This window comes from Trichoderma evansii (assembly GCF_050947405.1).
Source record: "Trichoderma evansii strain SZMC 28006 chromosome Unknown GGI43scaffold_2, whole genome shotgun sequence".
NCBI classification, from domain to species: domain Eukaryota; kingdom Fungi; phylum Ascomycota; class Sordariomycetes; order Hypocreales; family Hypocreaceae; genus Trichoderma; species Trichoderma evansii.
The window spans coordinates 2,575,592-2,601,961 of record NW_028145204.1 but is presented as its reverse complement, the minus strand read 5'-3'; the positions used below and the strand labels follow the sequence as shown (position 1 = coordinate 2,601,961).

General features: G+C 49.1%; 8 protein-coding genes and 1 non-coding gene across 9 annotated transcripts; 4 read left to right on the top strand and 5 right to left on the bottom strand.

Moving 5' to 3' along the window:
* Window positions 1-728: 728 nt before the first annotated feature.
* GGI43DRAFT_394521 (kinase-like domain-containing protein) lies at window positions 729-3,820 on the bottom strand. Its single transcript, XM_083204767.1, has 6 exons — window positions 2,619-3,820; window positions 2,413-2,494; window positions 1,989-2,336; window positions 1,465-1,927; window positions 1,301-1,388; window positions 729-1,242 (listed from the first exon to the last, which is right to left on the bottom strand). Exons 1-6 carry the CDS (start codon window positions 3,534-3,536, stop codon window positions 1,012-1,014), a joined length of 2,130 nt encoding a protein of 709 aa, XP_083065362.1. The 5' UTR covers window positions 3,537-3,820; the 3' UTR covers window positions 729-1,011.
* Window positions 3,821-7,971: 4,151 nt separating this feature from the next.
* Window positions 7,972-9,384, bottom strand: GGI43DRAFT_167242 (Tricarboxylate/iron carrier). Its single transcript, XM_083199648.1, has 3 exons — window positions 9,165-9,384; window positions 8,957-9,090; window positions 7,972-8,887 (listed from the first exon to the last, which is right to left on the bottom strand). Exons 1-3 carry the CDS (start codon window positions 9,266-9,268, stop codon window positions 8,064-8,066), a joined length of 1,062 nt encoding a protein of 353 aa, XP_083065361.1. The 5' UTR covers window positions 9,269-9,384; the 3' UTR covers window positions 7,972-8,063.
* Window positions 9,385-10,027: 643 nt separating this feature from the next.
* GGI43DRAFT_t27 lies at window positions 10,028-10,114 on the bottom strand. Its single transcript has one exon. It is a non-coding gene; the product is annotated as a tRNA-Arg (tRNA).
* An 868-nt stretch (window positions 10,115-10,982) lies between these two features.
* On the top strand, window positions 10,983-13,011 carry GGI43DRAFT_394515 (uncharacterized protein). Its single transcript, XM_083204766.1, has 2 exons — window positions 10,983-12,752; window positions 12,810-13,011. The coding sequence occupies exons 1-2, from the start codon at window positions 11,181-11,183 to the stop codon at window positions 12,819-12,821; spliced, it is 1,584 nt and encodes a 527-aa protein (XP_083065360.1). The 5' UTR covers window positions 10,983-11,180; the 3' UTR covers window positions 12,822-13,011.
* On the top strand, window positions 12,981-14,336 carry GGI43DRAFT_167221 (ADP-ribosylation factor family-domain-containing protein). The gene is made up of 6 exons (XM_083199647.1): window positions 12,981-13,240; window positions 13,298-13,408; window positions 13,464-13,480; window positions 13,534-13,679; window positions 13,741-13,821; window positions 13,894-14,336. The coding sequence occupies exons 1-6, from the start codon at window positions 13,182-13,184 to the stop codon at window positions 14,023-14,025; spliced, it is 546 nt and encodes a 181-aa protein (XP_083065359.1). The 5' UTR covers window positions 12,981-13,181; the 3' UTR covers window positions 14,026-14,336.
* Window positions 14,337-14,994: 658 nt separating this feature from the next.
* On the top strand, window positions 14,995-20,345 carry GGI43DRAFT_167122 (uncharacterized protein). The gene is made up of 3 exons (XM_083199645.1): window positions 14,995-15,309; window positions 15,609-19,846; window positions 19,915-20,345. The coding sequence occupies exons 1-3, from the start codon at window positions 15,174-15,176 to the stop codon at window positions 20,284-20,286; spliced, it is 4,746 nt and encodes a 1,581-aa protein (XP_083065358.1). The 5' UTR covers window positions 14,995-15,173; the 3' UTR covers window positions 20,287-20,345.
* Window positions 20,346-20,664: 319 nt separating this feature from the next.
* Window positions 20,665-22,457, bottom strand: GGI43DRAFT_394502 (1-acylglycerol-3-phosphate O-acyltransferase SLC1). Its single transcript, XM_083204765.1, has 2 exons — window positions 21,227-22,457; window positions 20,665-21,150 (listed from the first exon to the last, which is right to left on the bottom strand). Exons 1-2 carry the CDS (start codon window positions 21,942-21,944, stop codon window positions 20,969-20,971), a joined length of 900 nt encoding a protein of 299 aa, XP_083065357.1. The 5' UTR covers window positions 21,945-22,457; the 3' UTR covers window positions 20,665-20,968.
* A 195-nt stretch (window positions 22,458-22,652) lies between these two features.
* GGI43DRAFT_379881 (uncharacterized protein) lies at window positions 22,653-23,012 on the bottom strand (the record flags this gene model as incomplete). Its single annotated transcript, XM_083202903.1, has 1 exon — window positions 22,653-23,012. One exon carries the CDS (start codon window positions 23,010-23,012, stop codon window positions 22,653-22,655), a length of 360 nt encoding a protein of 119 aa, XP_083065356.1.
* Window positions 23,013-23,983: 971 nt separating this feature from the next.
* Window positions 23,984-25,164, top strand: GGI43DRAFT_429721 (SDR family NAD(P)-dependent oxidoreductase). The gene is made up of 4 exons (XM_083209150.1): window positions 23,984-24,314; window positions 24,380-24,633; window positions 24,695-24,725; window positions 24,780-25,164. The coding sequence occupies exons 1-4, from the start codon at window positions 24,020-24,022 to the stop codon at window positions 24,995-24,997; spliced, it is 798 nt and encodes a 265-aa protein (XP_083065355.1). The 5' UTR covers window positions 23,984-24,019; the 3' UTR covers window positions 24,998-25,164.
* The last annotated feature ends 1,206 nt before the right edge of the window (window positions 25,165-26,370 follow it).

The window sequence follows — 26,370 nt, the reverse complement described above, 5'->3', positions numbered from 1 at the left end:
GACAAACAAACAGTGCCGGCAGGCCACATGACGTGCCATGGTATGACCAAAACAATCTCTTTATGTGTGATAGTCTTCGAAAATTTGCTCCTTTAGATATCCTGACTTTCATTGCTAAGAAAATAGAATGTAAAATGAAAGTGCCTTTCTTGTGGCCTTGTAAGATAGCAACAAAGCTATTGTGGAGAGAGAATTCGCAGTTATTATTTATCAGCCTCTGAACAGTTGATCCGTTTGTTTCCTTGCTATCTTTCTGTCCCTTACAGGCACTGTAAATGAATGACTGAATATTTGTTCCAGAGTCTATCGTCTCGTAAAGCTGAAATTCGGTAAAGGGTATAGTACGTAGTGTAACTCTGTAACAATCCCGATTTAAAAAAAAAAAAAAGATATCTCGTCCAGCTGGTATTGTGACGAGAAAAAAAGAAAGAATAAAAGAAAGAATAATTGTTCAAGTAGGTAATCGCGGGAACTCGAAAGAACTTTTTTCAAACATTTCTGATACGACATTGTGGAGGGTATATTAAGAGATTTTTTTTGAGAGAAGACCATTGCACACACACGCTTCGTCCACCACAAAAAAAAATATAATAAAAAGCGAAGGCACCCGCCCCGTTGACAGCTTCATTGTTATATCCATCAATCCCTCCCCTCCCTCCCGATGCTCACCCCTTAATCCGTTGAATTGTGGACGCCGGCCCTCCTGAACAAAATATGAACCATGAGAATCAAAAACCCTGCGCTATAAAAAAGAAAGAAGATAAAGAGCAAAAAGATATGCCACAAAAGAAGGAGAAGAACAAAAGAGAAGAATGGTTGAAACAGCAGCCATCTGGGAGCGCTAAAGTACAATAACAAGTCTACCAGGGACATATGTTGCTGGTATCCCCAGCGGGAACGAACCCTTATACACATCCAGTGTGCGCGCTGTCACGAAACCTGATCATGCTTATGTAGTCATTATAAGACGAAAAATGTGTTGTTGTTGAAGGGACTATCCATGGGCGTGGTTCAGCCAACGTAGTGAGGGCGCCCGTTCTTGTCCACCTCTATTCCGTGTCGTCTCCTTTCGAATCGGATCTTGGCAGCCTCGGTTCCATCGTCGGGCTGTGCCATTTCTTTGAACCACGGGTGGTTGAGAGCCTGCTTAGCAGTAATGCGCTTTGCAGGGTCATAGACAAATATTTTTCTTAGTAGATCAAGGAAGTTTTTGAAAAATGTTGAATTAGAAGGAATGATGTCCTAAAAAGTTACTGTTAGTTTCGTTGTGTGCCATTAAACATTTTGTTTCCAAACTTACGCTCAAATGCTTCATTGCCTTTACAAATCGTCGGGAACCCCTGGTCGTTTCTGGTGTTGGGTAATCGAGCTTAAGACGCTTAAAGTACCTGTAGAGTGTTGGTTAGCAACGATTCCCATTGTATTTGGATAATTTGTTTGTCCAAAGGCGCGGGATATACTCACTTGGAAGCTGGATTTCCTCCACTTCTGGTAGACATCTTATTCACTGCTTGAACGAGATGGGAGTCTATCCGAGATCCAACGACGGCTTCCATCATGGCCAGATGCTCCAAGTTATCGTGCGTCTGGAACAAAGCATCACCAGTAAAAAACTCGACCAAGATACATCCTATGCTCCAGATATCGCAAGGGAAAGACCAGCCTAGACCAAGGATGATTTCCGGCGCACGATAGTGCCGAGTGCTCACCACTGAGGAATGATATTCGTCTTGGAAGGTAGCCGATCCAAAATCGATCAAACGAATCTCTGTATCGAGCAGCACTCTGCGCTGAGACGCCTGCCTGTTGATTGTGGTGGATGATGAAGGAATCTTTCTGTTGTATGTAAATGTCTGGTAAGAATTATCACATAGCAGAATGTTTTCTGGTTTGAGATCGGTATGGATCAGGTTCAGGTCGTGGAGGACTGGAAAATGCCATCTAGGTCAGCTCTTTTCTTTGATTCGCGAGTAAAGACGGTAACTTACAGGCTACGCTGGTGAATAGTTGTCGGGCAAAGTTCTGGATCTGGCTATTGGGAAAGGGGACGAAGCCATTACCCTTGAGAAAGTCGAAAACGCTCTGGCCCAAAAGATCCATGACGATGCAGATGTGGCCTCGGTAGTCGAAACAGTCTCGCAGGTGAATGCATCTATTCCTGTTTTCCTCGTCGTTGGCCTTGAGCGTAGCCAAAACGCGAAGCTCGATCCTCGAAGCATCGCGGTATTTTTGGACGGATCGAATAATCTTGACAGCAACAGGCTTGTTCCTCTTCAGATCACGGGCCTCTACCACTTTGCCAAAGGTGCCCTGTCCAAGAAGACGAACGATTTGATCTGGAAATGACACAGTTAGCCATCAAAGGTTCAAGAGAAAGCCCATCGGGGGAGGGGAGAATAGGAAAATACATACACTTATCAGTCAATTCAGCGTCTGGGACTACGATATAATGGCCGTCATCATCATCGACCTTGGCATTTTTACTGTAGTGGCGCTACGATGGGAAATGAATGTTAGCGACAAGGCGAATCTCCATCAAGACGAGTTTGTTTTCTTCTTCTTTATTGCAAAGAACAATCATGACAACTGTAGGAAGGGGAAAGAAAGGCAAAACTCACGTCGTGAATAAGCTTAACGGGAACCTCTGCAGACTTCTTTGGCGGGAAGGGTGGAGGCTTGTAGGCCATAAAGGCGCCTCCAAGGCCGTCCACGTCCCTTCGCTTGGCTTCATTAGCGGCCTGCTGTCGGGTGGTGCGCTTTCGCTTCAAAGGCGTGACGAGTTCATCGTACTGGCCATTCGCAGATAGAGATGTAGGCGCCGTTGTATGTAATGCCGAGTTTGTGCGGTCGCTGGACAGCGTCGAGCCAATAGGCGTGTGGTTCGGCAGAGGCGTGTTTGTGTGCGAGCCGGCGAGATACTGGACATGGTAGCCAGGCTCATCTCGTCTTCTCTTCTTGGCCGACGCCGACTCGGCGACGGCGCCGTTGCCATTTGTGATTTTGCGGCCGGTGTTGGCCTCGGGTTCTGGGGTATCGTCAATGACGATGATTTCCTTGGGGAGGCCGTTTCGGTAGAAATTGTTCCAATCGGGCTCCCGAGAGCGCCGACGCTTTCTCGACGGCTGGTCCTCGGCGGCAGGACGACCCGCGGCGGGCACGACGCCAGAGCTCGTGTTGTTGGCCATGGCGGACGTGTAGCCGTCGTCGTATCGAGCCGCCAGCGACGGTTCTGCGGCGTGGTGAGGGGGTCTTGAGGCCGCGGACTGGGAGTGCGGCTGAGCTATGCCATCTGCCAAGGTGTAGCCGTTGGAAGCGTAAGGATGATAGTACGGCAGCGGGCGAGCCGGGTTCTGCGAAGGAGACACCGCCGCGTAGGAATTCGCGGCTTGTGTTGCGGGCAGCAACGACGTGCGGTAGTTTGAAGCTGTGGTTGTAGCAGACGAGTGGCCCTGATGGTGGAGGGCGTAGTTTGGCGGGTTGTACCGTGAGTGGTGGTAGTGAGGGAGCGTGGCCACGGCCGTGGTGGGCGTCGACATGGCCTCGTAGATTGGTCCCCCGGCACGAGGACGCTGGCGAAGTTTGCAGTCGGGATGTCGCGAGAGTTGACTTTCTCTTTTTCGAGCCCAATGCACGGGTTTTGCGGTGTTGCAGAGATCAATGAGGCCAAGCTGAGGCAGAGCAGAGCAGAGGCCTGCACCGGTCTTTCTTCGCGGCTGCTCAGGCGGATGAGCCGCTGACTGGAGCGAGTACTTTTAGGCTTTTTAGCGCCCGTGAAAAATAGCTGCTGGCGGTGGGAAAGAGAGCCAGAAGAAAAAAAAAAGGCGTCTCGAGTAGATGCTCTTGTCTCCTGCGTATCTCGTTTGGTTTTCGGTTCCAGGCCTGGGGACTAAAGGCTGGAACTCCCGTTTGGCTCAATCATCAGCGTCTTGAAAGCCGCAAGAGGCAGAGTGAGAATGGGCTGAAGCTGGAATTGCTTCTGGAAAGGATGGCGTGGTTGAAGCGTGACGGTCCCAAAATAGGGACCTTGACAATTCTCACACTGGCCTTGAGGGAGGAAACAGCCAGCGCCGGTCACTGTGCTTTCAGCAGCCGAGCACCGCCCTGGCGCTGTGCGGAGCCCCGACCCCCAGCCGAAGAGCGCTAAAGCATGGCGCGCTGCAGTGAGGCAGACAGCGCGAACACGCCCGGAAAGGCTACTGTAGCTTAGCACAGATCTAGTAGTACTGCAGGTCTCTGCGACATTTCACACCAGAAGACGATGGCTTGGGCACTCTTTTTGAAGCTGTGGTGAATTGCTTTCTTTTTTTTATTTTATATTCATTCTTCCTTTTCTGTTTTCTAGATTCGCTTTTACTGCAGAGTTCATGATCACATTGTTTGTGAGGTTTTAATTGATTGGTAATTCTGCCTCCTGCAAATGCCGCCGTGATCTGTTTTACGGGTTTCCCCCATTCCAGGCACTAAGCTGAAATTGTGCAGGCCAGTGCGGGTTCCCCGTAGAAAAAAATAGCCACGGGGGAATCTTTTGCCACAAAGCATGATATGATACGCAAACGACTCAGTTCGAAAGTTTGATCCTAGAGGGGAAAGAAAATTAAGGAATTTGATGAGAAACGAGAAAAAAGGAGAGTAAAAAATAGTGCACGCAGTGATATATCTCGAACACAAAAAAAAAAAAAAAAAAGAAAAAAAAGAAAAAAAGAATGAATAGAAACAAATACTGTTGCACTCAATCAATTGTTTACAGCATCAGTCAATCAATGCATGCCCAGCCAGCTCAATTTAAAGCACGCCCAGCGCAGGCAACGCAACGTTGGTTCAGTGTGCTCGTACCTGCACCAGTATATGGCAGGACCCCAAAAACAGCGCCTTGTCCAGTGGCTTCCAGCCAACAGGGCCGCTGTCGATTAATCACTTTCAGTTCTGTTGTTGGGGCGAAAAATAGTCAGAGGGAGGGGTGGACCATGCCCTACTATATTACTCCATATCTACTAAACTGCGAGTAGCAGTAGCAAGGCACCACGGCCCGCAGGACCAGATGCAGCGTGTGATGGATTGACGGATGGATGGACACGGCATGATATTGGGTTGACGCTCGTACCGCAACTGGCTGGATTCAGAACAACGGGCGGGCAAAAGAGCTGAAACCTCCCTTCTGGTGGCCCCGGCTTCGCATCCATAAATAGGGCCGTTCGAAAATGGAATTAGCCCCGGCAAAAGAGAAGGGGACAGGACAGGACAGGACAGAGAGAAGAGAAGAGAGAGAGAAAACAAAGAAACAAAGGGAGGCCCCTAGCTGCCTTCTCTTGCCGACTGCCTCTTTGGAGCTCGCTGGCATCCATCCGTCTACTCATACGCAGTCCACGATGATGATACCGCTAGCATCGTCAGTTCTCATCCCTGCACCACAAAACAACAACTCCAGCCACAGACTTTAAAGTGCTACCTACTGTACTGTAATAAGCGCGGCCCATCCTGTCATCTCCGCTGCTCCCTCGTGCACTCGCATCAAATCTCGACTCGCCCGCGACTCTCGGCGAATCAGACGGCGTCACACCCAAATTCCTTGCTCGAATCCCACCACTAGCATTGACCCAGAGACCCAGATCAAAGTCACGCATTGTAACCCTGTCCGTCCCGCTCGTCGCTCGTCTCTCCAACGAAGGCGAGCAGCGTGTCGTGTCTCGTCATATTAAAAAGCCCCGGGCCAAATTACAATTTATCCTACATGCAACGTACATGCCGAAGGCGACTAGGCGGACCCGGCCCGACGTACTAATAGAGTCCATCTCCTCGCACACGCGCACCACACACGCCAGTCGAGATGGACATCGAAACACGAGAACAAGTTTCAAGCCCGACGATTTCGACTTCGCCACCCCTTGGATCTTGCTCCAACGCCCAAGTTGACGGACTATACCGCTACTGCCTTTATACTGTACACCGAATCCTGGCCTGGCACTCATCACTTTTTAGTTCCGCTACCAACCTTAAGGTAATCATCTCAATTCTTCTTCACCACAGTACAAATACGAGTGCCAGCCAGCCAATTCCCGGCCCACCTGCGCATTATGTCACCGGGGACTGAGGCCCGCCATCCCAGCCACTGTGGACTCGCTCTGCATCTGGTGCCGCAGGGCTTCCTTTACCAGTCCATGTCTCTGGTTGCAGAAGACACTCGAGCGACATGCAATCCCACACCCGTGACGTGACGTGAGGAGAGAGTTTCGAGGCTAAATGGGCAATCCAGGCAGAATATCCTGACAACACGTAACTGACTGACTAAACCACCCGTATCCCCTCGTTATCCTCAAACACGATGCAAGCAATACCTAATCACGGCGTAATCTATGTTACCGTACATACTTCTCAACAGCCACTGCGGGCTTTATACTGCCTGCCAGCGCGCCTAGGCAAAGCCACTACACGCCATCCAACGCACATCAATGTTTCACCCCTCCTTTGCTTTCCCAATCATGCGAAATCGCCGTGCATAACATTGCTGCATCACATGCTGGCAATGCCATCATTCGATTTGACGATACGAAAGGCAGTCAGCAGCGTTCCTGCTTCGCCCGCCAAAGCCTCTGTGAAAATCCAGATAGACTCCTATTCTCCTATTTCGTATGAACTGGCTACATGTACTCTTGCTGCTGCTGCTACTGTACTTGAACCCATTTTTACAGGCATTGACTCTCTCCGTTTGATTCTGCGTCACGCACGCCTTGCATCGTAGGCCACACGGGGCCAACTACTCCATCTCAATTCTGTAATGCTGGGCTGGTAGCGTCCCTGTCCCCAGTTTCCAGCGCGCACCGCTTTCTCGCGCTCTCCACTTCCTCTGGCCGTCCGCTGCAGTCTTACGCGAGCGAAGCCAAGCCCAGACTTCTGGATCGTTACGGAGCGCCGCTAAGTGGTATCTAGCACTAGTGAGTAATGTACCCAATAAAGGGCAATCCGTGTTCCGACGAGCCTTTGCTTTATCGCCATATAACTCCGGCATGCTCAAGTCCACAATGCGTTGATCATGTGGCGATGCAAAAGTGCTAGCGACTGCGTCATGCTTCATGCCATCTAATCGACGAGTCTCTTCTTGGTGCTGGAAATATCCAGTTACTAATATTTGAAATACCTACTGTATACGAGTACCTGCAGGAACACTGCTAAAGAGTCCATGTAATCAACGTTCTTCCTGCACGGACATACATGCATACATACGCCCTGGTGGTGCACAAGCTTCAATACTCCGTGAACGAGCCCTGATCTATTGACTTTCTGACCCGCTTGGCTCGAGAGGCAAAGGTAAAAAAAGGGACAGCGATCCCACATTGTCAGCATCCCCAACATCTACTAATACCTAGGTAGTAATGGTAATAATATCCTCGCCATGAGCGGAATACAGAATATTCGACGGCATAAATTAGGCCTGTAGCGGAAGGCAGCCAAGGGCCGTGTAATACGTGTAGTAAGCCCAGGATCTAATAATAAGCGTTAGCTTCTCAGCTCCATTCGTAAACATACTCGATAAAGAAAAAAAAAACCCTTCCGATGCAGGGATGCAGGGGAGATGGGCAGAGTTTCATCGTCTGAATCCTTCCATCTCCATTCACGCTCAGACAACACAACGTGCAATGCGATGCTCCCTCGGCTAATTCATTAACATAACTCGTTATAGTCTTTTATCTACTATCTTTTTATCTACTATATCGTCTAAAGAAACGCAAATGCGACGCAAAAAAGAAGCTTTGCATAAACATCTGGGCATAAATTCTATGCGCTCAGCCTTCTGCCATCTACCATTGCCACCTCCTGCAATCGAAGCAAGTAGCCGGGGCACCTGTCCGTTTGAGAACTCCCCAAGCCACTTCTCCGTTAGATAGTACTTGAACAGCGCATCCATCCAAGTAGTATTTGCATATTTGTCGGACAAGCCGCCATTATGCCTGCCGAGTTGATCGTCGAATAAACGAGCTCGGTCTAAGCACTCGAAAAGCGCCATCTCTTCGCCAATCTACGGCGAGAAGCGGTATCATATATGTAATTCGGAGTGTCTCCATGTTCTCTTACAGACCACGGTTGAACCAAACCTTGCCGCCGTTGCCTCCCTTATTGTGGAACTCCGGCTCCAGGCTCTCGGCGCTGATTTCCTGCTTCTGGGGGAAGACTGCCAGTGCCAGAGGAAGTGCTACAAATCCAACAGCCGCAATCAGTCCCAAGTTGATACCAATGGGGATTGAGGCGGCAACTCGCGGCCGAGCCTTGATCCACTCCTTCTCCATCAAGTTCTTGTACCATGCCTGCTTGAACTGAATGTGGTAGAGTGTCATAGCCGGGATGATCATGATAGGGGTATTGTTGATCACACGACTGGCAGCAGTTTCGTACACAGCAATCTTGGCTGCCTTCTGACTCCTGCCCAGAGAAGGCACATCCGCCTCGGATTTTCCCTCCGCGGTCAGCTTCTTCTTCTCCTCGTCGGAGAGCACAGGGCGAACGTCAATGCCTGTGACAATCTCTCCTCGTCGCATCAGGTATGCGTTCAGGGCACCGGCGGTTGCGACAGCGGCGAAGGGTACGAGTCTGCTCAGAACGTTTCGTGTGCTGGGGGAGACCTTTAATCTTGGCACCAGAGCGTTGAGTCCGAGCGCCACCGAGCAAGAGGCCGTGACGGCGATACCGTAGGACTTGGCGAGATCCGCAGTGGTCATCGGGGAGGACTTGTTGGCATTCGAGCTGTTGATAGCAACGTTGAGGGACTGGTTGGCAACCTGCCATGCCACTGTGCCCGCTGTTCCCAGACCAGGCTGCAGCATACCGGCCGTGACAATCAGGTTCGATAGGACGAAGCATGACATTCGGAAAGGAAGAAAAACGGGTTCTCCGGTGTCTAATCGCAAAGGTCAGTCTTCTTTCTTCATCCCAGAATATTTCCAAAGTCTTGTTCTCTATTTCATACCGGGGTGGAGAGTCGAGTCTACAATCTTCTTCGCATGCCATAATTCTGGTGTCATATGTTGCAGCTTTCCAGTCTTATACTCTGTGACAAGTCTTTTGGCATTCTCGAGTCCCTTCGAACCAGCCAGCAGGGTGCTACAAAGCAACACGCAAAGGTCAGCAAATCCACATCAACATTGTACTCGTAGGATCTCTTTTGCAAGACTCACCTTGGATCCGTGATGCTCATCGTGTGCCTCACACGGCCATAGTATGTCGACAAGTCATACTGGGACGAAGGCAGGTCCCGCGACCCGGGCAAAGAGGCGGACATGGCGTGCAGAAGTCGATTGACGTCGATGCGATTCAATCCAGCTGTCTCTGCCTATGCCTTTGACGTTTGTCGTTGGGCTGGTGATATTGATGCGAATTGTCAACGGTCAATCCACCTGCGGGGTGCGCAAAGTGCAACTTTTTGGCCCAAAGCGTCCCAGCGAAACTTGTGCCGAATCTCGAGACGACGATAAGCGCAGCTCTTAGTTAGGTAGGTAGTGCTAATAATTTTTGTTACGCGACCCCGATCTCGGCTCTTACGTTGGCAGACAATTTATTTGGGTAATTCCTAGTGGTCCAGAAAGAGCCCCCACTGCTAGTAATACATGGCACGCCAAATAACCAGCCATATTGGCAGCGATGCCTTTGACGATAGTATCCAGAAGGCGGCACAGAGCAGATGCCGTCAGAAAGCGCATGTGTAGGATTGCTTAGCATGTCGCCTAGGGCGCGCTCTGTCTTAAACATCCATGCAATGCGGAGTAGCAAGAGCAGCGGTCGATATGGCAAGAACCTCGACATGCGCCAGTCTCACTGTAGTTAAGCAAATCCATGCTCTTCTCCACAGCCAAATTGCGACAGGGAAGAGGCAGATCTCGGCACGTGGCTCGAATCTGATTCGCATGCACCAAGGAGTGCGCACCAGGTTTTCCAAAAATATATCACATCGCCTATCCCAATTCGCAGCAAACAAAAAAAAGATGCAAGTAAAAAGTATACATGGACAAAAAGAGATGCTCCTGTTGAAGCGTTTTTGAAGCGACCACGCCAGGAGTCGAACCTGGAATCTCTAGAGGAGGTGAGTCTCAACCGAAATCTAGCGCCTTAGCCATTAGGCCACGCGGCCGATGCTTCTCGGCTTGTAATTTGGGTATACAGAGCTTCTGCATCAACGGTGAACTTTGGCGCACTGTCCATTTTCGCGCAGTGCTAGCTGTAGCATACCGTAGCTCAATTGGCTTGAATACTGTATTTTCCACCGTCGATATGTGGCCATCACACGACAAGTGTTTCTTGTAGAATTTGCAGTGATGAGAAAGTCGAATTTCCAGAATTAATGGTGCTTTTCATTGTGATCAACTGTATATTTCTTTTAATTTATTGAATGCAACTTTGGTCTTTTTCACAGATGAATAGCTTACCTTGCGTAAAAGAGAAGAAGCAAGTTAGCTATGTATGTCCTAGCTTCGCAGTTTCTTCTCTGTTCAATCCTATAATTACAGAAACAGTATAAATCTTTCGTCTCATATGTATGATACTACTGTAGCTAAAGAGAAATTGCTCACTAGAGTGATAACTATCTGGTGATATAGCATTGCATAGTATTAGGAACACAATTGCATTCAGAGGCACGGAACTGAGCTGGCATATCAATTCGTAAATTCGGCATGCTACTGCTCGTCTTTTTAGACATAAGTCATTCATCAAGTCAGTTGGCTATATATTCTTGCTAGCAGAGCGAAAGCGAACCGAGCTAAGAAACGCTCCATCAATCTCCTCGCCATTGCTATTGAGAGTCTTTCATTGCAGAGTATAAGGCATCTACTTCATATTCAATTTATATATGCCTGGATACTTAAAATCCTAATCATATCTCTCAACATTGCTGCAGAAACTATTAACTGCCTGAAAGCATGATAGCACGTGAGTTGCTGGGCTCCTATAAAGCCGCTGCACTCTCACCTGGCAGTCACTCTTCTGTTGCTTCCTCCTCACAACTCTTTACACCTACTTCACTTTCTTATTCTTACCTTCTCAAAAGAGCTTTGCTTTCTTGCTCAAGTTCCAATTCATTTGTTTTCCGCTTCAGCATCATTGGCTTCAATCTACACGCAATCTAAGGTGGCTATAACGTTGTATTCCCAACATTCCGCACCACCCGCCAGTTACTAATTGTTGAAGTAGTTGCAGGAATGGATTTTACTCCAGATTCTGAAAAGTCTAGCAGTGTGCCGGCTAAGAATGACGAGGTCGTCAAGACATTCTCTACACTCAAGGCATGGCTGAGCAATGATCCCAGCTTTCCCAAGACTCCCGTGGCCCCCAAGTCTCCATCTTTCTTGAAGAATCAAGTAGTTCAAGAGAGCGCGGCTGTAACCACAATATCGGAGACGAGTCATCAGGAACAGCATGAAGCGAATTACTGCTTTAAGCGTCCACCGTCTATTTTAGACACAATCAATCGAATTTTGAGCCCTGCAAAGCCCACAGAACAAGAACCAGTCAAACGCAGAGCTACACCAATCCATTCATTAAAGTTGACGGAAGGCCTCACTGAATTCGAAGGAAAATCCCAACAAAGTGAAGTTTCGTGGAACATCAGTGAAGGTCTCTCAGACGATGGCTATCAGAATGAGCAGGTCCAGTATACAGCATCTGAGGAAACCAATGTTTCGCGAACTATGGGATGGCTCCTCCAAATCTCTAACCAGCGTGCGGCAGTGGATTGGCTAACATCTACCACTACGATGGATCATTACAAAAAGGATATCGATCCCCAAACCGGAGAGTTCCTACCAGAGATTATCTACCCCGATACATTCAAATCTCTGGGCGATGGCCCGTCCCGTGATCATAGAGATATCGCCTGGCGACAGGCCAATCTGACAGTCGAGCTGCAAATCAATCGAGAAATACGATGCCGAGAGGCTCTTGCAACCAAGGTCAGATCGCAGCTAGAGCCTGAAGTAGAGGCTATTGAGCCGGCGGCTTGGCCCGATGCAGAGTGTATCGTACGACCTGCGAAGCCTGAAGATTTCGAAGCCATTGCTACCATCATGAACTTGGAAAGCAAGGCAAAGATCAATCCACAGGTGTTTGAATGGAAGGAACTTGTGGCTGCAGACATTCAAGAGATATATAAGAGCTGCCAAGACAACTTGCGACCATTTGTCGTTGCCACTGCAGCAGAGGATCCTCTGCTCGACCGTTCCAAGTGGCCAGAGAATGCCTCAAAGGCCTATCAAAGCTATCTTGCATTCTGTTCTACTCAGCCTGAAGTTCCACAGACAATATTTGGGTTTGCCTTTGTAATCGAAGCCAGGATTGGAATTCTCGGGACTGCGTGCCCCGGATCAAGACATGCTGGACAAATAAAAGTGGTCGTTCATCCTGACCACCGAGGGAAGTTCTATGGCTCTGCCTTGCTTGACAGGGTTTTGCTATGCACTGCACCGTTTCATCGAAGCATGGTAGATTACGAGTGGCAGTGCCAAAACCCCATGGGGATTTATGAAAATATATCGTATCAGAATCGCCGGATATACGCCTGGATCTATATTGAAACGTTTTGCGCTGATAGAGCCAATCCGGCCATGCGACTGGTGACCAAGTTTCTCCGAAAATTCGAATTCAAAGAGGTGGGCCGCCTGCCCAGCGCCATCAAGACAGACCGTTATTACGAGAGCCAATGGCTTGATTTGGTGCTGTGGGCACGCGAAACGCAACCTCGCTCTAACATCGTGGAGTCTACGCCGGGGTTCCAGGTTTGTCTATACTGGATCATCAATTGAAGAAGTGCCTATACTTACCAATTTGAACAGACAGGTATTTAATTAATCGGCAGTTTTAAAAGGAGCTTTGCAGCCTTCTGATCGTGCGTGCATATGAACGAAAATATCCGGTGGATGTTGCTGAGGTTTGAAGTGAGAAAAAACTATGGGGAACACGCTTTCATCACGTGTGCGTATACTGTGCTTCCTAGCAGCACATCATAGGTAGCCATCTATCAGCATCAGGCAGACAAATAACCAGGAATTTGAATATCTTAAAAATTGGTGCCTAAACCAGATATTATATATTTAAATACACAGTTCCTCATTAATATTTCATTGCAAAAGCCTCTACTCGCAATTAAATCAAATTCTCTCGACATACGAAAAGTCTTCTCTGGGTAAACGTCTTTGGGCAGCACGATGTTGTCAATCTTACGCAAAGCTCGGTTAAAGGACAAGGAAATGCGAATTCTGATGCTGTGCGTATCAAATAATCAAATGAAACACTTTTTTGACTAAATCTAATTTACCAAAAGAGGGCTTGACAATGCCGGCAAGACAACGATTGTCAAGAAAATTATGGGTGAAGATGTGAACACAGTGAGCCCAACGCTCGGCTTCATCATCAAGACGATAGACTACCAAGGGTAACTATCTGCCTCTCACTTTAAGATGCGATCCGAATCTAACAATTCTGAATAGATATAAATTAAACATTTGTATGGACATCTTAGGAGATCCCATCAGCTACGGCCACTGCTAACTTCAATAGGGGATGTGGGTGGCCAGAAGACGCTGCGATCATATTGGCGGAATTATTTCGAAAAAACAGATGCCTTGATATGGGTCGTTGATACAACAGATCGACTACGAATAGATGACTGTAGAGAGGAACTCCATGGATTATTGGAAGAAGAGGTATGAGCCAACCCAGCCAGCCCCCTTTTCTGCGGTCGACCAGTGCTAATGTGCAGGGTAGCGTCTGGCGGGAGCTTGCTTGTTGATATTTGCAAACAAGACCGACGTGGATGGGTGCATGACCCAAGAGGAAATTGTTACGGTAGGAATTATTTTTATTGGTTTGATTGGAGTTTGACTACTTTGACTATTGAAGCTTACGCGGGTTGACTAGATGCTGCGATTGCATGATATTCGGACACACCAGTGGCATGTGCTACAATGCAGTGCTATGACGGGTAAGAATCTAGAGAAAGGATTATCTTGGGTGGTGGAGGATGCCAAGAAGCGGCTTTTCTTGTATTAGAATCTTACGAGGAAGTGTTTTCTTCACTATGAAAGTAATATCGCGTGTTATGTACAGAACTGAGCATTATTGTATTGGCCAATACCACCGGCACCACCATCGTAATTAGCCTCATTTCGGCCTCTATCGGCGATCGGTGATACGGAGCACAAAATGAGCGTCGCACAGAGCATTTGATAAGCCTCGAGTGGACCAGGTTGTCAAGGGCGATGAAGAGTGGAAGTGGAATTGTGGATAGGCTCAGCGGGCCAACTCGCCTGACCAGCGTCTTGCGAGCTTGATTGGTCCGCGCTGAGTGAAATGCCTCGATCAGATTCAAGCAAGACAGGAGACTAGAGACATTCAAGTCGTAGAGCCACAAAAATAGCTACTGTTTGCAGCCTCTACAGCTCTAAAACGCATTGTTGGTGGTGGGTTGACTCTGAGCTACTGAGTACTAGCAATCTCGTGTCCGCCTCCCTGTATCTGTGTGTGTGTTTATTGTTATTCAAGCTGGAAAGGTAAACAAACACCCCATTTCTAGAAGCTCGTTGTAACAAGATGGAACAGACCGTGCCTGAGCTTGACTGCCATGTTCAGGGGAGAGGGCAAAAAGGACGATTTCGTCTAAATAAGGAGATGCATGCCCTGTGCTCCCGTATTACTAGCACCTGTGCAATATACTGATTTGATTGACGTTGACCGCAAAAGCGCCCCTTGCATATTAGCACCAAGCCAGAGGCGCGAGCTGCTTGGACGCTGGCTACAGGGGGCCATCAATGCCTACGGGGCCCCCTCAGGACAGCCCTGAATAGCCCCGATTTGGCGGCGACGCGCTAAGAATAAAACAGGCGCCCAGCGTAGCAGGTCCATTTAGACTGTTTCTGCCCCCGATGATGCCGCCTGTTTGCCGGTAGCTCAGTTCTGTTACCGCAAGTGCGCGAACTACGACCTGATACTGCCAGCGCCCAGCGAGCAACACGGGAACTGAACTTAAGCAGCAACCACCCCACCGCTAGAACGCCAACAAGACATAAACCGGTACACCCTCGACCTCGACAACCGCAGCATCTTTGTCTTCGTACCTTCGTTTCCCCGCCGTGCCATGCCATTGTCCACGACTTTTACGTACCGGTAGAGGCAGCCAGATCGTGAAACCAGAACCCGCCATGTCGGACGAAGTATCCCAGTTCCTCGAGCAGGTCGAGCGCCTGCGCGGGCAGCAGATTGAAGATGAGGAGATGCGAGCCCGAGAGCGGGAGGAATTTCTAGCCGCGAAACGAGAACGCCAGGCCAGGAGAGAGGGTGAGTCTCTATCTTGTCTCGTGCCGTTCCCCGTTCCTTATTCCCGACCTGTTCCATGTTCTTTTGGCAAATGTTAGCTGGCGGTTCCCCGCTGATGGGCGGATTTGACTTTCGGGTGCCTTGTTGCCGTGGTGCTGTCAGTTGGAGCTATCGGAGGTTTGCCTCCAAGCTATGGTTTGTTTACTTTTTGCCTTCTTATGGACCTAACACAGCTGCTGCTATGGAGACCCTAAACGAACATTTATGAATTTCGGGACCTGACCAACTGATGAAACAATGCTGACCCGCCTTATCCAAAGAACGCGCGAGATCAATCTCACCGCAGAAATCATCACCAGCCAACACTCCGTCTCCCCGCACACTTCGACGGACCGTCAACCTCTCCGAATCCCTCAGACTCGATTCTCCTGCTGGTGAGGCTATCGAAAAGCTGCGTGAGAGGCCGGCCGAATCAGAAAAGCCCCTGAGAACGGAAGCACAGTCCGATGCAATGCTGTACTCCACCTCATCTACGAAAGAGAACGAGGCCCCTGAGGATCTCGACGCGAAGCGGGGCGATGCCGCAACTGGCTCTCGAGCTTCACCACTCGCCTGGCAGCGGCGGACGACTCGATCCAACAGCCGCCCGCTGAGCATGTATGCTGCCCAGAATGCTGCCCAGAGCGCGACGAGGCTTGACACCCAAGAACCCCACGAGCCGCCTTCTCCTACGCAACCTCTCTCCAGGGATCAAATTGCCAAGGGCCTCGCATCCAAGGATGCCTCGTGGTTCCGCCAAACCGCTGATCGAGGCGCAGACTCTGCAGCGTATAGGAAGAACCAGGTGGAAGACGATGACCGACTCGATATGTCGAGTCTCAGCTCACAGCTGCCTGGCATGACCAGCGAAAATTCATCCTCACGCCCTGTTTCGCGGGGTAGTGAGAATGTGTTCAGCAAGCTTTCAGCTCCTTTCACCCTAAACCCACTTGGCTTCGACAATCCTTCTGCCGAGAAACCTCAGTCGGAACCCGTTACTTCAACACCTACTGGTCGGTCTTCCCCAGTACGCACAACCTCTCCAACCAAGGGAATGGGAGGATTTGTGCAGAGCGCCATGATGAAGAGGAGCGACAGTGTAAAACGATGGTCTGTGGCCAGCCCGCCTGGATTGAATCGCCCTGAGAACGTGACTACGCAACGTGGTTCTGCTGAAAGGACCCTGGCCAGACCGAAGAGCATGTTTATTCCCGACACGACAACGACATCGGGGACAAGCAGATCAGCATCTCGGCCATCGTCTCGTCCAGCTTCTCGACACGGGGGAGAAGAATCTGAATCGAGACGCCCCAAGACACCATCCTCAACGAGCCCGCCTCAGTTCCAAAAGACCGGGGGGCTTCTCGATGACGCATCCCTCCCAGTCAGCCCGTCCAAGACAATGGATCACAGACGCTGGAGTCCTCAGAAATCGAGTTGGCTTGAGAGCGCGCTCAACAAACCGGATTCGCCAAAATTACCTCCCAAGCCGGCCTCTTCACAACAGCCAGCATGGATGGTAGAGCTCAATAAGAACAAAACAGGACGTGGCAACCCCACTCCAGAGCCAGCTCGGCCCTCTCATAAGCACCAAGTTAGTATCGATGGGCTTATGAGGTCCACGCCAATGGGTTCGAGGCTGAACCTCAATACAACTGGCCTGGGAGGCATCTACTCGCCTCCTGGCACACAATCAGCACACCCAAATCGTGCATCGATGCAGAACTTTCCTCCAGTGTCGGAGCGACCAAGATCAAAGTCTAGAGGTGCTGTTGCTGACGCGAAGGACGAAATGGCGGCAGCGGAGCGGCTAAGATCTAAGTCGAGGGGCGCTTTTGCCGATGTGAGGGAGGAAGTGGAAGCGGTGGAACGGCCAAGATCAAAGTCGAGAGGTGCTTTCGCTGAAGCGAGAGAAGAAGTATTGGCAGAACGACCAAGATCAAAGTCGAGAGGTGCTTTCGCCGACGTGAGAGACGAAGTGTTGGCAGAACGACCAAGATCAAAGTCGAGAGGTGCTTTCGCCGATGTGAGAGACGAAGTAAGAGAAAAACGATCAGAATCTCTCAGCTCGGTGGCCAATTCACTGCCTGCCCGGGTCAAACCTGAAGCTCCGCCAAAGAAGGATTTGGATTTCCGCTCCAATTTGAGGCCACGAGCTGCCGAGGCCCCGGTGGCCAAGACACAGGAACCAGAATTCAAGGCTGTCTTTGGCACTCTCCGGAGGACTAAAACACAAAATTTCAAGGCACCAGACGAGCTAAAGGACAACATTCTCCGGGGCAAGGCGGCTCTCAACGCGACTGACGGCCCCCAGAAGTCTACGATTAGGGATGATTTTAAGGATGCTATACAGAAAAAGAGAGATGATTTTAAGAAGGCCCAATCCGAAGGAAAGGGAATCGCCACCAACACGATTACGAAGCCCAAGCCTCTGCTCCCCGAAACCCTCGCCCTCAGGTCTGAGCTGGGTAAGCCGACAGCCGGGCTCCAGCAAGGTGCCCCCTCGGAGACGCGAACTCCATCTGGTCAGTCGATGAAGCCCGATTCACCAAAACCAACTCCTCCACAGAGAAAGTCAAGTCAAGTGAACTTGGCTAGGCAGTCTAGCCCATCATTGACTCCCACGAAGGACCCCTTAACTGAGAGACCCAGGCTAGACGATACGGAAACCGATACGCCAACGAAGATCGAACCCCCCAGACTTTTGAACAAGAAGAGCGCTCCATCAAAGCTTGGCGGCCTTGCCGGACGATTCAACCCTGCGCTTGCCGGCATGCTAGCACGAGGACCGCCTCCCGCAGCTATGAACGGCGGTAACCGAGCCGAACAGCCAGGATCAGCTGGCGGAGATCCCCAGCCTTCAAAACCAGGCCCTCAGTTGACGCACATGACTAAGGGTCGAGCGCGTGGTCCCAAGAGAAAGGCCCCAACAACTAATGTGAGCAACGCTACTACCACCTCCACCAATATCCAGTCAGAATCGCCTTTGGCGAACCGACAGCCCGCCCCTGTTGGAAAGCAAAGCCTTCCTACCCCTTTTGAAGCGAAGAAGCCAGTGCCACTGCCAACTCAAGATCGAGTGGCTACAAAGCCCGATGTGCCAAGCAAGCCAAAGGCCATCGAGCCAAAGAAGATGGAAGCTGAGAGCCGACCTTTGGAACATGTGGCTCCCTTGAACTTTCGCAGACGTATGACACAACCTGAGATCCCAGTCCAGGAAATATCGGCACAGCCCGAGGCAGAGTCGCCAAAAAAACTTGACCTGAAGCGCGTGTCAAAATTCTTTGAGCAGGGCAACAATACGGCGACATCTGAACCCCCCAAGCAGCCAAACAAGCTTTCGCCTCAGAAGACTGGTACATGGGAGCCGGTTAAGACCGCTACTCCTGTATCTGAGCCCGCCAAGGAGCCAATCAAGTTGACTCAGCAAAAGACTGGCGGCGGATGGTCCCCGGTGAAGAAGGCTGAGCGGTCGCTGCCCGATCCTCGATCGTCTACACCGAACCTTGTTGGCGAGATGAAGCCCATGGTTGTCAAACCTGCCGCGCCAGAGCCAGTCTCTGCTGCTGCAAAAGCCCCATTACCAGGCCCCAAGCCATCCACCTTCAATATGCCGCCAAAGGAGATTGAGACTCGTCCGCTACCTCAGCTACAAGCTGACCCAGTGCCACCGTCACCTGCACGACCACAAACAGGCCACGGTAGCGATGTCTCGGCTATACTCCATGACTTCTTTACTGCTCCGTATAAGCGAATTCCGTGCGATATGGATCCCGCCGATATCCTCACAAACTACCCGAAATTCAGTGCAAAGATCAAGACTTTGTCATTCCACATGTTTCAGATTGATGGAAGTGGCAAGCAGACCATCGTTCCTGCTTACCGTGAGCGCGTTCTATTCGAACAGGAGATGTACGTTGCCGGACACAACTTCACCAACGAAGCGGGATGGAAAGTGCGTGAGGTCTACTTCTGGATTGGTGACGAAGTTGCGGATGCCGATGAAGACGTAGCAGAGGCCGTGGCACAGCAAGAGGCAAGGCAGTTGGGCGGTAAGCTCATCAAGATTAGACAAGGCAAGGAGACATCAGAGTTTTTGCAGGCTCTTGGCGGCGTAGCTACTATCCGAAGAGGTGGAAGCACCAGATACGACTCACTCGCCCCGGCTATGCTTTGTGGTCGACGATACCAGGGCCAGGTGGCATTTGATGAGGTTGACATGACGACAGCCAGCCTCTGTGCCGGATTTGCCTATCTAATTTCTCACTCTGGCAATTGCTACCTGTGGAAGGGCAAGGGAAGCGATGTAGACGAGCTCAGCTGCGCACGTCTCATTGGTATGGACTTGACGTTAACCGGGCAGCTGATTGAATACGATGAGGGCAACGAACCTGATTCCTTCTGGGACATGTTGGAGGGCCAGCCCAAGCCTCACTCTGCGGACCACTGGAGACTGAAGCCTAGTTTTGGGAAGTACAACAGCAGACTCTTTTGCTCCGACGCAGAGTCTAGACAACAGGTAAGCATACTTTTATTCTTGGCTACCATTAACGTTTGAAAATTACTAACATGTTTTTTTCTCTTTAGATCTATGAGATCAGCCCATTTAACCAGGCCGACATGTCGACATTCAACATCTACATTCTTGATGCCTTCTTTGAGATGTACATCATTGTTGGCTCGCAGGCGCAGTCCGAGTATGCTTCCTTCCGCAATGCCCTTGACTTTGCTCAAGAGTACGCTGTCTTGGCAGCGAGCATGGAGGATCGCCCCTTTATTCCCATCTCAACTGTCGTCCTCGAGGGCGTGCCTCGTGACTTGAAGCGAGTGTTCCGCAAGTGGACTGACGAGCGATGCCCGACGCTCTTGCAAGTTCCTTCTGGTGAATCAGGCCTCAGGAGAGGCCGCAGTCTCAGAGTTGTGCCCCTTACTCAGGCAATCCTGGCTTTGAAGGAGTAAAATATTGATGCCCCCTTTTTCTTTGGGGCTAGTTGAGTTGCTGCCTCTACATGGTAGTGGTGAGGTTGTGTATTTCGCTGCGTTTATGTGAAAAGAAGAAGAAAACATATGGGAATCTTATGGTAATGTGTAGAATGGAAAAAAAAGGAGAGGCGGCCAAAAAGAGTCGGCGGTAAATCGGTTTTGGCAGGATCGTTGTTTTTCAAGGGGCGTACGGGGAAAAGCGCATGTAGAGGTATTTAGATATTTACGCTTTGGCAAGTCAAAAGTCGAGAGTGGTAGATGAAGAGGCACAAAAGTATCGTACTCAACGATGTCATCCTTGATAACGAAGATAGTTATAATATATAAAAATAAAAAATAAGAATATTCATGATACATACATACATACAATACTGTGCTAGTATACGAGGGTTTTACATCTAATGGGTATCAATTCGAAATTGACATCACATGCCAAAACCCAAAACCTCCCTGTCCGTCCCGAAATTCGCCATATAACCGCACCGGTCTTCCTTCCTATCCGCCCGATTTATTCTAACCCTTTGCCATGTCGGTCTTCTATTCTTAAGCGCTTTTTGTTGCGCCATCGCTAAAACGCTGCTCCCTTCTCTCGCTCGCTTAATGTCTATGAGTGATATGCTTTGCTGTGCTTGGATCACACGGCGAATATTTTCTTTATTTATTTGTCGATGGCGGTGCTCTTGCCGGTGGAGGAGCCGTTTGTGGCGGGAACGGCGATTGGCTTACCGCGAGCCTTTTCTGTCAGGCTGAGGAGCTCGCTGAGCATCAGTTCACGGGTGGTGCGAGTGAGTTCGTCGACATCGGCGGTGGTGAGGTTTGCGGTGGGGATGGGGGCCAAGACTGTAGCAGGCGTTAGTTTAGTGTATGTTCTTCTTTCTCTAAGATTATATGGACAGTGGGGATGTTTGTAACGTACCCTTGACGGGAATCTTGCCAGAGTTGAAAACCAGGCTCTTGACGTGGAGGACGTGGCTGTAGTTGGCGACGACAACGGGAACGATGGGGACGCCAGACTGCACAGCGAGGTGGAAAGCACCCTTCTTGAAGGGCAGCAGCATAGGCTCCTTGGAATAGCTTCGTGTACCCTCGGGGAACATGTAGACGCTCTGTCGGCTGGTCTTGATCTCGTTGGCTGCACCGTCCATAGCCGAGCGGGCGCCCTGGCTGTTCTTGCGATCGATGAAGATGGTGCCGCTAAGGCTCATGAACCATCCCAGGAAGGGGACGCGCTTCAGCTGGGCCTTTGCCGTAACACTGCAGTACTTGGGGAAAATGGCGCCCAGCATGAGGACGTCCAGCTCGGTCTGGTGGTTTCCGATGAAGACGGCAGGTCGAGTCGTGTTGAGAACGTTGCCCGGGTCTTCGATGACGAACTCGACACCGGTGGTGTAGCGCATGGTGAAGTCAAAGGCACGAGCGCATGCCCACTGCGCGATCTGGCGCTTTCCGACGAGGGTGAGCAGAATGGAGGCGAGGACGCCGTAGACAGCGCAGACGAGGAGCGAGATGTAGGCGGCCAGGGAGCGGGCCACGAAGCCGGCCTTGGGCACGACGAGGGACGCCATGTAGAAGGAGATTGTGAGGGCGGCGTATCCGAGGAGGAATTTGACCAGGTAGTCGAGGAGGAGGACCATCTTTCTGGAGGTGGCTGGTCGCTAAGGCTATCTGCGGTGTCGGATGGTGTATATAAGAGAGGGAGAGTCGTCGAGTGGCTGATGGAGGCGGGGAAGAGTGGACGAGGATTCCGAAGTTCGCTATATTTCCATGCTCTTGTTTCAAAAGACGAAAAGAGTGCTTCTGCTGGTTTCTTCTGCTGACACTCTGATAGTGTGCACAGTCGGACAGTGTGACCAGGTCAGGTTCTAAAAGGAGAGAAAAAAAAGGGACGAATGGAAGGGGAAATCACAAGCACGGCGAAAAAGTTGGTGGCCACGGGAACTAGTGGTTTAGTTTTGTTGGAGAAAAATAGGTTTACAGGTGATGTCGCTTGTATCAGTGACCTGTAGCGGTGGTTATTAGCGAGTGTTGGTGGCAGGTAGCGGGGACGAGGGGGATTCAACACGTTGACTGAACCTCGGCGGGATGAAAAATGACGTTGGGGGTCCCTTGTGGACAGGACAGGCCCGGGAACTTGAAGCTAAAAGGTCGGAGGGGCTGGCGCCGTGGCGGCGCTGGGATTGGTTGAAAATCGGGGGGTCCGGGTTTTACTAATTGCCTAACTTGGAGCCGTTGGTTGTAAGTACATGGAGCTGTCAATTTGGGATAAAGTATCAGTGGACAAGTTCAACTCTCTATTGAGAAATCTAAAGGGGTGGGTGTCCAAGTAATGATTTGTTTGCCAACTATTTACTCTGAGATGCTATTATAGACCCTGAAGTAAGTAGCACAATAACGCCATCGGGATCTCGAACGGTAACTAAAGTCAATTGTCCGGCACTTGTACTACTTGTAATCATCCGATAATCCTTCCCGTAGCCAAGTGACTGGAGTCGAGCAAGTGTTGCATTGACGTCCACGAAAAAAGAGATGAGAAAGAGACCAGTTTCGGGCTGGCCAGCAGAGTCGATAGGGCCGATGGGAACACCGCCTTCGAAAGTGTTTAACTCTACCACTCCAGCTGTTGTGTCTGGAATCTGTGAGTTACCAAGGCTCACAGCTCGCAAAGTGTTTGTTTTTGCTCCCAAGAGATGTTCCCAGTCCATCTCGACGGTTACGTCGGACAGGAGGTCAAGACCGATCCCGTACTGGTAAAATTCTATACTCGCCGAGATGTTGTGCACAACAATGGATGTGTGATGAATTGCCGTTTGGGATTGAGGTGAGCCTGCTACTACTACTATTATTATATTGTTTGAAGAGGAGGAAATGGAAAGAATTACCACTCTGACAGGCACAGAACGGCAAAAGGCCCAGCAAACCAATCAACCAGAAAGAAATATCCATGATTCTCGTGCTTTCAAAAATGCGAAAATACTGTGGTTTTTCTTTATAAAAAGAATTAATTTAGAAGATATAATAACGTGAATGATATTGTCTTGCTTGATTCGACAGACAGCTTACTTTCCATACGGCTATACAGCATTTTATAAGTGAGATAGGAGCCATTACCGCCGTCGAACTACAACACCAAAGGCCTGCTCAAGACTGCCATGACAGTTGAGTAATCTTTTCGCGAACATCACAGTAAGGAGCATGTCGATATAATTTTTCAATAAAGATTGGTTGATTCCGCATTATCTCCGTAGAATTGTGAGAAATTGCTTAAAATAGAGAGCATCGAGGTAGGCTATGCTGACGTAATTTTCAATAGTTTGGTTTCGATCTCATGTTATCTCCGCAAAGCCGGCACATAGTTCCCCAGTGACAGCTATACATTGTGGAATAAGCTGGCCCAAGTATGTTTCAAGGGCGTATAAGTTTGTGATGTGCTTTGTATTCTGTATGATGGAGTCGAACGGAAAATCAATATAAGCGGAGTTAGACGGAGATAGACATTCAATATTGAGGCTCCGCTGTCACAATATTGATGTTAATAGTGAATGTAACTTGATAGGCAGCTAAGAATTGGTATGCAAAGACCTTATTGTTCACTTATGATTAACTATATAAGATGCCCATGCAAAGAAAGTCTTGATCATGGCAGTATCTTCAAAACTTAATCTATTAGCTCAGAGGCAAACAACAATCATTGAATCGGCTTATAATTAGAATGGCGTCCATCAAGTTACCACTAGCTGGCAAGACAGCACTTGTGACCGGTGGCATCAGGGGAATCGGTCGAGGCATTTCTCTGGAGCTCGCTCGTCGAGGTGCCAACGTCGCCATGGTCTATGCCAACCCTAGCCGTCAAGATACAGCAACGGAAGTAGTCAAAGAGATTCAATCCCTTGATTCTGGCGCAAAGGCTGTGGGCATTCAAGCGGACCTGAAGATATTTGATAATTATCAAAAGATTGTCGACGAGACGCTACGGGAACTCAATGTCAAAAACATTGATATCGTTGGTATGATTAGTCTTCCGGCAACTGCGAAAAGGCGTACATGATGAGCTAAAAAAGAAAACTCGCAGTCCATAATGCAGGTGTCGGCACACCTGTGTCGACGGAAGATACAACTGAACAGCTTTACGACGATACCATGGCTACAAATCTCAAAGCTCCATTCTTTCTCACCCAGACGTTGCTCCCATATATCCCCCAGGGAGGGCGCATTATCCTTATTTCATCCATTGCAGCTAGGCGATTCTCGTTTGGATTGCAACAAACCGCTTATGCCATTAGCAAGGCAGCCATTGAGGCGCTTGCCAGAAATTGGGCTGTTGAAGTAAGTCTGCTCACTCCACTTGGTCCCTCAATAAGTATTGGAAATCTGACAAGAGTATCAGTTTGGACAATCTCGTGGCATCACTGTAAACGGTAAGAATTATACATCACCAAATTTGAGTATATCTCATTGCTAACTGATCAAAGCTTTGTCTGTCGGATTTGTTGAGACGGAATTGGTGCAGAGTCTGTCTCCCGAGAGACTTGAAGCATACCGTCAGGAAAATGCACGTGTCACGGCGGCGGCCCCAAGGAGTGGAACGCCAGATGATATTGCTCAGATTGCTGCCTTCATTGCCAGTGAAGGGTCTCGGTGGGTAACTGGAAGCACAATTTCAGCCAATGGCGGAAAATGGCCGATTTAGTATGGTGTTGTCTCCGGCGTGGCGGCGCTGTGGTTGGATGGAAGTCAGGGGCGCTGTGTTCTACTAACTGCTGGACTTGTAACTGTTGTTGGCATATTACTGGCAAGTCGAATTGTAGATGAAACGCTTGATGTCACTGAATCTTGCAATGTCAAGTTAAAGAAAAGAGAAATATTAAGGGAAATATTATCCAGCACCCTAGCTGTTGCTATTGCCTTTACTCTCTCTACCACCTCTACCACCTCTACTACCTCTACCACCTCTACTACCTCTACCTCTACTGCCTCTACTTCTTTAAGTATTATCTAGTGGTTGAATATTTTTATAAGTGTGACGACTGCCTCGTTAAATCACGGCCGGGGTGCTGGATAACGAAACTGGGATGCTGAATAATATTTCCCTTTCTTCTTCTTCTTCTTCTTCTTCTTCTTCTTCTTCTTCTTCTTCTTCTTCTTCTTCTTCATCCTAGTCGCAAAATAAATTGTAACGGACTTACAACCCTAGGCGATGCTGGTCGCCCATTTAAGCCTATTATATGTCATACTATATGTTTACGTCATGCGACTCTCCACAGCTGATACTTAATGCATTTCGCTTTGTATTTCAGTTTGCCTGAAATTGAAGCCTTTTCTACTTAAGGGAAAATAAAGATGTTCACGGGCTTGAGTTTACTTACCCATGTCTTGGATGATAATACGTATCAACGTCCCTTGTTCGCCGCTGATAAGGCCTCCACTTCGGCTGCACGGATACAGGCCGGCAATTATTATACTGCCATCAATATAATATGATAAAAGAAGGCTAGATTCCTAAGTATAGATTAATTGATATATAGAGAGCTTGTTTACATATTTGGATTCATGGTATAGTTCTTGGTAAAAAGGTAATTAGCCTATATGCTGAATAAACGTGTCCTGAAGAACACTAACTAGATGCAGTAAGAATTTGTATACTATTAGCTGTTCGATCTCTGTTAAATCATTGTTAACAGATGTTCACCATGTTCACCTTTATATAGCTTGGCAATCTTGAGATGGTATGCTTAGCTTGTATTTCGTATTTCAATTGTAATTCTCACCAGCGATGGTATTGTTTACAAGTCTAAGAAATAGGACTCTTCTTGTAAAACTGATCGCTCTTCTTATGGATATATTGTTTATTCATACTACATAAATAGCCGAAGCCAACATTTGGAATGCATACGCACGAGGTCGGAAAAGTGGAAATTATCTCTAATCATTTAACAGAGGAATTGAAAACTGCTTGTCGGCTCCTCGGTCCAAAGGGTGCAATTCCAAGGAGTACTGCTGGAGATGCAGTATGATCTTATGAGGGGCCTGCATATTACGTACTTCATTTGCGTACACACTACA